The sequence below is a fragment of the Betta splendens genome, chromosome 17 (genome assembly GCF_900634795.4).
Source record: "Betta splendens chromosome 17, fBetSpl5.4, whole genome shotgun sequence".
NCBI classification, from domain to species: domain Eukaryota; kingdom Metazoa; phylum Chordata; class Actinopteri; order Anabantiformes; family Osphronemidae; genus Betta; species Betta splendens.
The window spans coordinates 6,959,869-6,972,299 of NC_040897.2; the positions used below are offsets into that span (position 1 = coordinate 6,959,869).

Sequence of the window (12,431 nt, forward strand, 5' to 3'; positions counted from 1 at the left end):
CACTGTTTTCACGAACATTATTCGACGCTGAAAATAGTTCACACGAAACACAGTTTTTAGATTTTTTTGTCAGATTTTTTTTTTATTTTAAAGCCATTAGTGAGTATTTCATAGAAAAAAATCCCCAAGCAAAGAATAGGATGAAAAAATGCAGCATGCAATTTCTAGTTAGTACAACAACACAGTACTGGTAAAAAAAAGAAAAGAAAAATACAACACAGCGTAGAGTAATGGAGCAAACTGTTGTTCTGGAGCAAATTACCTGTCTGAAATAGCTATATAAGTACCCTATTTGCTATTCATATTAGGATTTCTGTGGGTATTTTCTGCAGACACGAAGGCATCAAGCTTTCTTGCAACTGATCATTAATTCGCTTTTATCTATTAAAGTTAGGATGAAGCGTATGGCAGTTGATGTGATGCATTCTAGTTTATGAAGTCCAGTCTACTGCACCATGACCGAGATGCAGAGGCAGCCTTTCAGATTAATGACTCATGATTGGTTTTGGCACGCAGAGAACGGGAAAAGAATGAGTAGTGCTAGATGAGTAAGGAAGCAGGGTGAAAGAGTCCGGGGCGTCGTATTCAGAAGCGAGCCCGGATTCTGTCCATTGGATCTGTCGCCCACATGTTGGGATCCCAAGCCTGGAACCAGCCAATGAAGGTGGGAGGCTCTGCCCCCTGTTTGATGGTGATGATGGGCAGACCTTTGCGGCCAGATGGGTCTGAGTCCACATACTGTTTTGCTGCATGATGCAGAAAGAATGCATGAAAGAATGAGTTCAAGGGAAAAACAGAGAGACCCAGTGAGGTAAAAAGTTAAAAGGATATTAATAATATCCTGCTCTGCTTTTAGAAACTGGCATATGTATTGAAAGCAATATTTTGCTTCACTAATCATAACAGGCATTAAAGTGTAATAAATGTTGGTTAGATCTGTTTTTTCTGTTGGGATGTTGGTGGCACAAACCTATTTTGGGAGCTCCCGTCGTTTCCTCCTGGTTTGCGTCGTTTCCAATCCAAATGTAGATCTACAGAAGAAAAAGACATGCTAGATCATTCAAACTACATAAAGAGTTTTATTCCACATTTTGGGTGGGTAGCCATTATTAGTGATCATTAGCTGTCGATTATCTAAATAAAACAACAAACCAGCTCATTTTTACCTCATCGCCAGTATCCAGGATCATGACATCATCAGTGGCCAGATCAGACTGAGTGAAGTCGCCTGGTACTTCTTCAGCCTGGGAAACGGTGCAGAAACACAGACCTTAACCAGTGAACTGAATTTCATCCTACTAACTGTTGGCTGTCGACATCATTAAAGCCCTTATAAGAGAAATCTAATCATACGCCGATGACGTCGCATACCTTGAGTACTCCCGTGTTGTTGGAGCAGCCGAACAGGCGCGGGGGTTTGACCACATGCTGCAGGCTCTTGGAGGTCTGATACGGCTTCTTGCCTCCCAGAGCGGTCCAAAATTCAGCTGAGACCAAAGAAAACACAGGAGACATCCACTACAGCTCTCTGATTCTTTCTTTTAAACAGGAAACCAATCACATCCTCTCAGCCAATAACAAGATGCAGAGGAATTAGAGACCAGACCAGAAAGCATCATCATGCTTGTCATCAGACACTGACCTGGCTCCTTGCCCTCTGACACATTGGTGGGGCTGCCACCCAGGAGGCCCACTACGTGCTTGGAGGCGCTCACTTCCTCGTCGCTGGCGCCCATGCCACGCCACACAAACAGCGCGTTCGGGGTTTTCAGCACAAACACGTCGTTGGTGTTCAGTTTGGAGGCGGAGACGTCGACCTGTGGAAACAGACGCAGACCGACAGGTGAACGGTGGAGGTGAAGGTGAAGGTCCGCTGTATCTGCTCCAGTGGCCTGTGCAGACCGCTCACCTCCACAGCTCGGGTGGCGCCAGAGGAGCTCTGTCGGATGTGGAAGAGACGAGTGGGGCTGGCGTGCGACTGTCCGCCTTTGCGTGACGTTCCTCCGGTGTAGATGATCATAGGTTTGCCCTGGAAGATGCTCATCAGGTGTGAAGGCTCCTGACCCTGGGTCACCCTCACCTGGGAGTAAAACAAGTTCCTCATGAAGGCCCGGGCTCAAAACAGTTTCTGCATCAGTCCTTAAAATGTAAAAGGTAAACTGAAAATTAAGACAAATCATTCATTGAGCTAATGTAAAAGGGCTGCGGTTGAAGACGTGTGGTATCAAAACTAAGCAACATTGTCCTCTGCTGGACGCCTGATGCTCATGCAGGACAGTGATGCGCAGCAAAAGGCCCAGATAAGGTAAAGGCTCACTCCTCTGTCTGTGTGAGCTTAACCACATACAGATCACCAATAAACACTGTAATGAGGTTAAGTAAAAAAGTTTAATAAATAGTATAATAGTATAATAATATACTTCTGTCTAATTGGCTCCAATAGCAGCAATACCTGAACTGGGGATCCTCCCATTGAGTTATCCAGCTGCACTGTGAGAAATGCTGATGCTCCCAGTTCATCCTGTGTACACTTCAGCCCCTGCCTGATACAGTAACACACACACAGTTTAACTGGACATCCTGGTAATAGTGTGTGTGCAGTCTGCTGGTTTAGTCCTTTACCAGGTGTATATGAGGTGCTTCTCGCGGCCTCCCTGTTTGTAGCTGTAGAGGATGATGTAACAGTCTCCACCGTAGAACTGACCGTAGGTGGAGGGTTCCACAGGAACCCTGGCGCCGTTCTCAACCCGCCAGATCTAAAGAGAAGCCACGACTGTGAACACAGATCACGATATCGTTTCCTCCGTGGCTTGTTTTAGGTTTGACGTCTTCGTACCTGAACCTTGCCCTTGCCATCGTCCACCATGCCGTGCTGGGCAGCCATGGCTTTGTTGGTGTGCAGGGTGCTGGCGTCAAACGGCACCTTCTTGATCTTGGCGATGCGGCCGATGGCATAGGCCTTGGTGGGTCCCGTGGTCTCGTCCTTGTCCTTCCAGTCACAGAAGAACTGCTTGAACAGAGTCGTCTCTGCTCCTGCAGGAAGTACCTGGATCTGAATCGGCAGCGGAGGAGAGGTTTTAGCACAGTCATGCTGGTGTCTATCATGGAGAGTGTTCATGGGCGCGCCAGCTTTACCTGGGTTTTATCAGAGTATCCTTTCTCTCTGATAAAGTGCTGGCCCACAGACATGGCTGCCTTACGCTCTGCTGCATTTGCCTGGGGACCTGCCAAGCATAAAAACATTGTCACATTCCCGGGTTTTGATGTCTGCATATACTGTTTTATTTTGTATTTCTGGTTTCTGTTTCGTCATGTTTTTTTCAAACTTTACTTCCGGTCATATGATCTGTTCAGCTGTTTGTAATTTGTCATTGGTCTTGTATTTAACCACCCTCACTTACCTTAGTTCTCCGCCAGATCGTAAGTATTCTTGCCCGTTCCAGCGTTATCGCATCCTGCTTACCTGTTGCCGTCTTCTGAGTACCTTCTGAGTACTCTTGTTGTTTTTGGAGTTTTTGAATTGTCCTTACCTGTACCGTTGCCTCGCCTGTTTAGTATTATCTAACCGCCTGCTTATCGACATTCGACTGTATTGAAAACTCATTTTACCTACCTGGCCGTCTCCTGAGCTGTGCATGTGCGTCCGCCATCTTAAACACCAGCACAACCGTGACAGTACGATCTGGCCAAACATGGACCCAGACAGCTTCGATGCTTCTGCAACCCACCTTCCTGGCTCACGAACAGTGATTCCAGACCCACGAAGCACGGGCCACTGCCACTGCTCGCGGTGCTGCTCGCCAGGAGGAGATGCTATCAGCGCTCACTCAGCTCGCCCACCCCAGGACGGCGGAAGCCTTTGGAAGGGGACCTGCCGATTGAGATTCCCGTGTCGACGGTGGGTGAAATTCAATTCAAACTCCACGCTTCAGACTTTCTGACAGAGAGGGCCATGGTGGTGTATGCAGTTGCCCACCTGGCCGGTAAGGCCAAGTCCTGGGCCACAGCGGAGTGGCAGATGCATGGCATGCCTCATCTGTCCGACATCATCGACGACAAGCTCAGGGTTCTTCTTTGTTGGGAAAAAGGACGGGTCACTCCGCCCCTGCATTGACTATCGGGGCCTCAATGAGGTGACCGTTTGGGACTCTTCCTCTTCCCCTGCTGTCCTCACCTCCTAGTAACAAACTGAGGGGCAGGTGCTGATAGATCCAGCGAAGACCCAGGCAGTGGTGGAATGACCAACGCCGCAGGACAGGCGAGGGATCCAACAGTTCCTGGGCTTAGCCAACTTTTACCATGAGTTCATTCAGAGGTTCACTTCAATGGCCGCTCCCCTTCACGCTCTTACGTCATCCAAGGTCCAGATTTGGTGGACACCAACGCGGAGCAGGCTCTTCAGCTTCTGAAGAGGAATTTGACCTCTGTACCTATCCTACAGCTACCCGATCCAACTCGGCAGTTTGTGTTGGAAGTGGACGCATCCAACTCCGGGATCGGTGCAGTCATCCCCCAGCGGGACCCGACGGACGGTAAGCTGCACCTATGCGCCTTCATGTTGGGCAAGCTATTGTCAGCGAAGAGGAACTACAACATCGGCGACTGTGAGTTACTAGCGGTAAAGTGAGCTTTGGAGGAGTGGCAGCACTGGCTGGAGGGAGCAAAACAACCCTTCATAGTTTATACAGACCACAAGAACTTAGAATACCTCGGAACGGCGTAATGTTTTAATTCACGTCAGGCCCGCTGATCACTTTTTTTCAGGCGATTTAACTTTCACCTCTCAGCACCCAGGGTCCAGCAACGGCAAGCCGGACACTCTGTCCACGATCCATGGTGCCGGGGTCAAGCCAGAAGAGCCCGCTACCATCCTCCCTGCCAGTTGTGTGGTCGGGTCAGTCACGTGGTCTATAGATTCGGGTGAAATTAGATTAGGAGATATGGGTGAAAGAGGCTATTGGGCCTTTCCGGCTGTCCCGGGGAGACAGACTCAATTCGTATTCAGGTTTGGAAGGAGTTCTGTTCGTTCGAGCCCAGAACAGCCTGTCCTCAGGATACAACCTGGAATCCAATCCTTCCAGAATCCTGCTACCTGCTCTCAGATGTTATTGCGGTTGGAGTTTGCCCCCAATACGCTACCCTGCGCCTTCACTGGGCTCACCCTCTTCCAGTGCGCCTACGGGTTTTAGCCTCCTCTCTTCCTCTCATTGGAGGGGGAGGTACAGATACCATCTTCTCATGCTCTGTTGTTCCGTTGCCGTCGCACACTGCGCGGCGAACCATGCTGAAATCCCAAGAAAGGTACAAGGGAAACGCTGACCGCAAGCATTCTCCAGAGACCCCCTACGAAGGGGGGGGACCCAGTGTGGCTTTCTATGAAACATACATCTGAAGGCGCCATCACGTAAGTTGGCACAGAAATTCATTGGGCCCTTTACCATTGCCAAGGTCATTAATCCGGTGTCTGTTAAAGTGTCTCTTCCTAGAACACTTCGCATCCATCCTACCTTCCACATCAGCCGGCTCAAGCCGTTCCCTACCAGCCCTCTGGTTCCACCCTCTCCTCCTTTGCCACCTCCACGGATGGTTGATGGGGGGCCTGCATACAAAGTCAAGACGCCCCTCGACTGTGGCCATCAGTATTTGGTGGATTGGGAGGGGTATGGTCCGGAGGAGCGGTAGTGGGTATCGTCCAAGAACATCTTTGACCACAGCCTCATTCGAGAGATTCATCAGACTCATCCGGATCTTCCGGGACCGTCCAACACCACAAGGACGCCGAATGCGACCGCTACGGAGTGCTCTGGGGTGGGGGTATTTCCTGTTTTATTTTGTAGTTATTTCTAGTTAGTTTAGTTTTTCTTACTTTACTTCCGATCAGGTGATCTGTTCAGCTGTTTGTAATTTGTCATAAGTCTTGAATTTATCTCCACCAGATCGTGAGTATTCTTACCTGTTCCAGCGTTATCTCGTTCTGCTTACCTGTTTCCGTCTGCTGAGTACCTGTTGTTGTTTTTGGATTGTCCCTACCTGTACCGTCTCCTCGCCTGTTTTGTGTTATCTGACCGCCTGCTTACTGACACTCTGTTTGCCTGCACCTCCTGTACCGTTGCCACTCTGCCTTCCTGGTTTGACCATTGCCTGTACTACGACAACGAACTTTTTAGACACGGGCTGGTGGCATTTAATGCCTTCACCAAGTTTATTTAACAAAATACGGGAACTTTACTTAGTTTTACTTCTGGTCTGTTTCACGTGATCCGTTCATTTCAGGTATGAGTGTATTGACCAAGTAATTGATTTTAATCACAAAAGGCCGTATAATCAGAGATAAGACAGCATTTTGATTCCTGTTATGAGGCTTATCTGTGAAGTTTTAGTGTTACATTATGACCTGCAGTATATTTGTGACACATGCGCACAATAACAATCGGCCCATATACATTGTGTTGTGTTAATGAGTCTATAACCAGCACCTTTCCATACGAAGATGTTCTTGTCGACCCCGTTGTCCACAATGTAACAATCGTCTTGAGACAACATGGACTGTTTGAAGGGACTGGATTCAGCCACAGATTGCACCTTCATGGCACCCGTGACATCAGAGATCTGTGAATAGGTGAAGGAACAGTATCAAGCAGGTGACCCCGGAGAAGACTTCTATGTAATTGTAGAATTATAACTCAGCTCTTCTCACCCTGTAGAGGGCAGCCTTCCTCTTGTTGGAAGCGTCCACCTGTTCATCGTCTGGTGTACTGGGCGCAATGCTGGACTTGGGGCCCAGAGCCTAAACAGCCACAGGACTAATTAATTCTCATAAACACAACACGCACAGACTGTTCCCATGCAGACTAACTCATCATCCGCAAAACCTCTCTCATTAGCTCAACTCGTGGATAACTCAACTGACACGTGGATGAGGAATGTGCATGACCTGTAGGACTTCCTCTGGCTCGCTCCCATCCTCCACTATGTGCAGCTTTGCCCTGCCATTCCGCTCGTTGTCCCTAATGTCGATGGCGACCTCTGAGGCCTTCAGCCTCTCAAAGCGGTTGCACTCGCTGCCACACCACTGGTAGATGTCCTGCAGGAAGAGGAAACAGGAGTATAACAGAGGGAATGCAGCGCTGATAGATTCACTGGCTTCAGCTGCTTTAATGCTTGTATTTATAATCAGATCCTAGCTCACCTTTCCCAGGTCGATAATGAAGCAGTCTCCTTGGTTGAAGCTGTTCCAGGACAGGTTCACCTCTGTGGCTCTGATTGCCCTCCGTCCCTTTATGTGCAGCAGGCGCTTCACGTTCATGTCATTGGTCACCACATGTTGGAAACCGGAGGCAACTCCCCCTTTCTGTAACCAAAATAATAAGTCAGATGACGCACATGTCCCAAAAGCTCACTCAATTTCTGAGTAATATAGGGTCCTCCATTTAAAACACACATGCACAGTTATGTGTTTGTGTAACACTGAAGTCTCATGAGGTGAAGGCTGAGGCAGGAACATGGCTGCTGTCGTTGCATACGGAGAGAAAAGGGTCATGAAAGGAGAGATTAGCTCACATTCACTAAAAACCACAACTATGCCACCAGTAAATTGCATCACACAAGAGGAACAAGATGGAAAACAGGGGTGTTTGCTCTGTGCAACAGTGCTGTACCTGGGCAGGACTGTGCCTCAGTGTGCCTTCCTTGGTGAAGCCGTTAAAGAAAAAAAGTATTTACAAGGCATGCAAATGGACACGGGAGGCACATTCTGCTGGGAAAAGGAACGCGGCCGCTTGGATGGATGGTGTCCGACAGGGATCAATATGTGAGGGAAGCGAGGATGAGAACAGCACAACATCGGCCACAAAAGGGGGACTTCCTTGTTCTTAAAGCGTTCAGCCACAAAGGCTCCAGCTCTTGTTAGCATCTGGAGGAGGGGCTTTTTATTAAGGCCTCAAAATGGAAACCACGCTGGTGCTCATTTTATATTCTGTTCAAAAACTTTCCCGTGGCAACAATGAAAACTAAACGGAAGAATTGTGTCCTGGCTGTAAATAATAAAAACCTGAAGAGATAATGAGGGTTGTGTCTTTGTCTTTCGACTTATTCTGGGTGAGAAAAAAAGTTTCCACCCACTAAACTCTCAAAAGCCGTATTAAATCAGACTTTGGGCTAATTACATCCAGTGGAATCCAGGAGGGGGGTGGATGGCGTTTGTGGCAATGAGAAGCAGATGGCAGAAAAAAATGCCTGCATAACGTCCACAGGTATTGCTTCTAGTTCAGCCACTCAGACGCACTCTGAGATGTGAACAGCAAGAAAGGGAAAGCTGTGTTTCCTTTGGACTTTAGGCATCACTTACTACGCTGTAAAGTCCGTTTGATGCTAATCATTAAGCGAGTGTTGTAATAAAACCGTGTGAATCCCGTCTGGTCTGTGTGGCTGTGATTCCACTGGGAGCCACTCTAGCCACACACTGTGGGACCAGCTGTGGCCAGCTGTTCAGTGCCGTCTCCGCTCACCTGGTACTTGATGCCTGACTTGAAGTAGCCCAGAAAGGCGTTGGACTCGTGGTTCTGCACCTCCCTGTACTGGACCGGCGCCCCGCCCAGGAAGCTATCCAGCTGTGTGGAGAAGATGGCTGCAGCTCCGCTCTCATCCTGTGAGCACTCATCCCCTGCAGGAAAAAGAGACGCTTTAAGCTGCCGTGCATCAACGGGTTTCACACAAGTGGTTTGGCACCGGCCGAGAGAGAGAGAGAGAGAGAGAGAGAGAGAGAGAGAGAGAGAGAGAGAGAGAGAGAGAGAGAGAGAGAGAGAGAGAGAGAGAGAGAGAGTGCAGCAGCACTTAGCTCGCAGTGACATTAAAGAACCTCTTAGTTAGAACCGGAGTCTCTGAATCACATCAACCACATCTGCAGCAGATCCAGAACCAGCTATGACTGTCAGATGGCACACAACATGGATAAAACCATTTCATCCCAGGGCCTAATTATGTCCCTGCGTTATTTCTGGAGTAACCTCCTACAGATGGTGCCGAGGCAGTGGATGCTAAAAGGCTCCTCTGTGTTCTGGCGCTGAAAGAGGACCTGAAGGCACGCATGATGGAACTGTACCTTCGGCTGTGGACCTGATCTAATGACCATCATACGTGGCTGTCGTCTCTACAACAGACAGCAACAAAGTCACATATTAGCAGCCCACACAGCAGCTGCTTCAGCTTTACAGCCGTCAGCACCCGCAAGAGGAACTAAGATCTTTTTTTGCAGTGGTGAAACTACAAAAAAAATCTAGAGAGAAAACAACATATAACATTTGGAGACTTGGCCTTTTTTTCATTTGTTTGCAATAATTTCATAAGAGCCTCATCGTTCACATCCTTTTTTCTAAAGTTGGACAAGCATCGCTGCGTGATGCTTGTCCACGTACGTTACGTTTCCTATTCCTCTTTCAGCAAACTAAAGCAGAGTAAGTGTGTGTGTGTGTGTGTGTGTGTGTGTGTGTGTGTGTGTGTGTGTGTGTGTGTGTGTGTGTGTGTGTGTGTGTGTGTGTGTTTTATGGAGGCAGGGACTGTAGTCCTTCCTGTTTGTGTGTGTGTGTGTGTGTGTGTGTGTGTGTGTGTGTGTGTGTGTGTGTGTGTGTGTGTGTGTGTGTGTGTGTGTGTGTGTGTGTCCAGGTCTCACCCAGCCACATGTGGATGTTGTAAGAAGGTGCTGGGGTGGTGAAGAGCAACACGTAGGCGTCCCCGGTGTAAAAGCTGCCGTACAGCTTTTTGGGCACCGGTTTGAGGTCCATGGACTCTATGCGCCACACCTTCAGCCCTGGCTCCCTCCCGGCACTTTCAAACTCCTTATGGTAAACCATGATGGCTCTGAGAGAGGGGGGAGGAGGGGGGGGTGTTAATTGACTTTATTAATAACATTTCTAAAACCTCTACAACTATTACGTTTTAACTAACGAAGGTGGCCTGATGCAGGAACCTGTGATGCAGACGTCCCCTTTTAAAACCGGTTCCGAGTATTAATCGGGTTTTATGGAGCGTCAGTAAATAAATAAACTGTGACACAGTGGCTTGTGAAGAAGCGCTTGGCGGAAAAGTAAAGCAGACTCTACACACAGATAGCGGCCTTGCTCCACCATGCGCAGCAGATTATAGAGATTACAGTTTGCCTTGATTACACAAGCGCAAGATCACAAGTAAGAGCAGACAGCAGGATTATTTCTGAAGTGCATCTGATGTTAACGGTGACGACGCTTCTTCACCTCCGCACCAGGCTCATAATTGGAGGCTCTCGCGCCCACAGTCCACAAGCGCCTGCCTGGGCACGTTAGTGCATTGTTTACACTCTGATATTAAAGTATTACGTCGCACTGGCTGTCACACGCATCTAACGACCGTATGGCAACATCACAATGTGAAGGATATGTATTATGGTGCTGTTTGCTCAGCTGCGTGACGTGAAGCTTAGCTCAGGTTGCAGAGAAGACCCAGCGCACTTCCTGTAAGCAGCGGATCAATAAATGCTGCATCATGGACAAGGCTTCATCTCTAATGGGTAACCAGTGTCTGGAGACGCATTTAATAACATCTAATAAGAGCGAATGCAAACCCAATACAGAAGGTTTCACTGCAGGTCTATGGGATGTCTGCAGGGAAAAAGCATCTAATGACAGAAAGAAGCTGATGATGATGACTGTTTTTAATGTGTTGCATCTGTATCTACAAACCACTTTTGTTTTTTAATTTTCCTTGTTAATTATTATACAACCTTCGACTTTTTCTTTTTCGCGTGTTACATAACATCTACACTACTACTTCTTACTCATCTATCGCAGGAAACCAAGCAATCGTCAGTTTTTCCACAATAAATCATAGTAAATCGCTGGTTTCGATGCGTTCACGGACTCCTGCGAAACGCACGGAAACTTTGCACATCTGGAATTTAAAGGCTTCCACTTCGTTCCGGTCGTCGGCTGCGCTAGTCGCTCATGCAAAGAGAAGTCCATCACATCGAACCCAAGCAGAAAATTTGTTTCAAGTGGAAGACGTGAACTTACAGTTCGCGAGGTGAATCACAGAGGATCGAGGAGGAGCAGAGCCGCTGTTGGAGGGTACAGATGCGGGAAGAACCGAGGTTTTAATGTGAGGAGGAGGAGGAGGAGGAGGAGGAAGGGGGAGGAAGGGGGAGTGGACAGCCGCGTATATAAAGCGGATCCTCTCGGCATTTGAGCCGCCGTGTGACACGCCCGCTTTAAAATGCGCCCCGCGCGGCGTTGCGGCGTGAACCTGAATGCGCCCTTTGTCGCCCGCGAGGCGCGGAAGCGGGGAGGGACGAAGTTCACGAGGTGCAGTGAACTTGGAGTTTGATCAACAGGGTGTTTGTGTTTGGCGTGAAGGAGTGGCGTGACCGTGGAAAACAAGGCCGTGGAGAAAAAGGTGCCTCCCTGTGATTTCCTAGAACGCAGAGCCAGCGGGTTCTATAGCGGCTGCAGAAACGTTCTTGGAAACGGCGACACAAGCTGCTCAGACTGGTTTAAAGGTGACTCATTTGCTTTTAACGCTCAGCGGCGTCCAGCCACACCTCACGCACGCCGGGACCACGTCCACCCACGCGTGGACGCGCCCTGGACGCGCTGAGCGAGGCCGCCGTTGGTAAATGACACAGGCTCAGCTGACCCAATAAAACGCGGCTTCACGGGCTGCTCGCAAGCCGCACGAGGCGATAAAAGGTTTCACCACCACACTGCAGGACGTGCTGCAACAGCTTGTGATCGGTGAAAACGCCCATTTCTTTTTGTGCTAGATGCAGATAATATCAACAGCTGGTTCCTCATCAGCAGGACAAAGAGATGGTCCCTCGTTTATTATTAGTGGCCTCTTTTGTGGGCACAGTTCAACATCCTGATAAAACTTGACTCTATACAAGTTTATTCACTTGTTGTTTGAAATTAATATAAACGAATCATTTGGTTAGTTTTGCACAAAACACACGACTGACAAACACAGTCTTCAACGTCTGGTTTGCGATGGGAGGTCACACAGTGGGACCAGTTAGACCAGTAACAACACTCTGGTGTGACCGTAAATGCTCATAAAAGCTCTGTCACAACTCAATAAGTGGAAAATCCTTCTGATGAAAACATGTCATCGAACAGGACGTCAGGTGTGTTCGGAATCAGCCTTGAGCAGGTTCCAGGAAGTGTGGACAGTCAAAGCGCAAGAAGAGGTTTGATCATGACTGCAGGGATGTGGACCACGCGTGTCAACAAGCTGCTGCAGGCATTAAAAGCAGACACGTGCCGTTGCACCCGTCCCCAATGACGCCCACTCCCGTCCTTTCTTTTTGTTCCGCCGAGGAGACGTCAGAAGCTGCGGCGATTGCCGAGACCTGTGCGAGGAGATAACGAGGACCTCCCAACCATTAATGACTGTTTTCCCCCCGAGAT

General features: G+C 48.7%; 1 protein-coding gene across 1 annotated transcript; it reads right to left on the minus strand.

Moving 5' to 3' along the window:
- Positions 1-53: 53 nt before the first annotated feature.
- Positions 54-11,203, minus strand: LOC114845078 (gelsolin-like). The gene is made up of 17 exons (XM_029132882.3): positions 11,043-11,203; positions 9,668-9,855; positions 8,508-8,662; positions 7,190-7,351; positions 6,935-7,084; positions 6,698-6,787; positions 6,477-6,609; positions 3,136-3,224; positions 2,837-3,052; positions 2,623-2,756; positions 2,453-2,543; positions 1,910-2,080; positions 1,643-1,817; positions 1,372-1,487; positions 1,167-1,244; positions 971-1,031; positions 54-746 (listed from the first exon to the last, which is right to left on the minus strand). The coding sequence occupies exons 2-17, from the start codon at positions 9,846-9,848 to the stop codon at positions 586-588; spliced, it is 2,163 nt and encodes a 720-aa protein (XP_028988715.1). The 5' UTR covers positions 9,849-9,855; positions 11,043-11,203; the 3' UTR covers positions 54-585.
- Between the last annotated feature and the right edge of the window lie 1,228 nt (positions 11,204-12,431).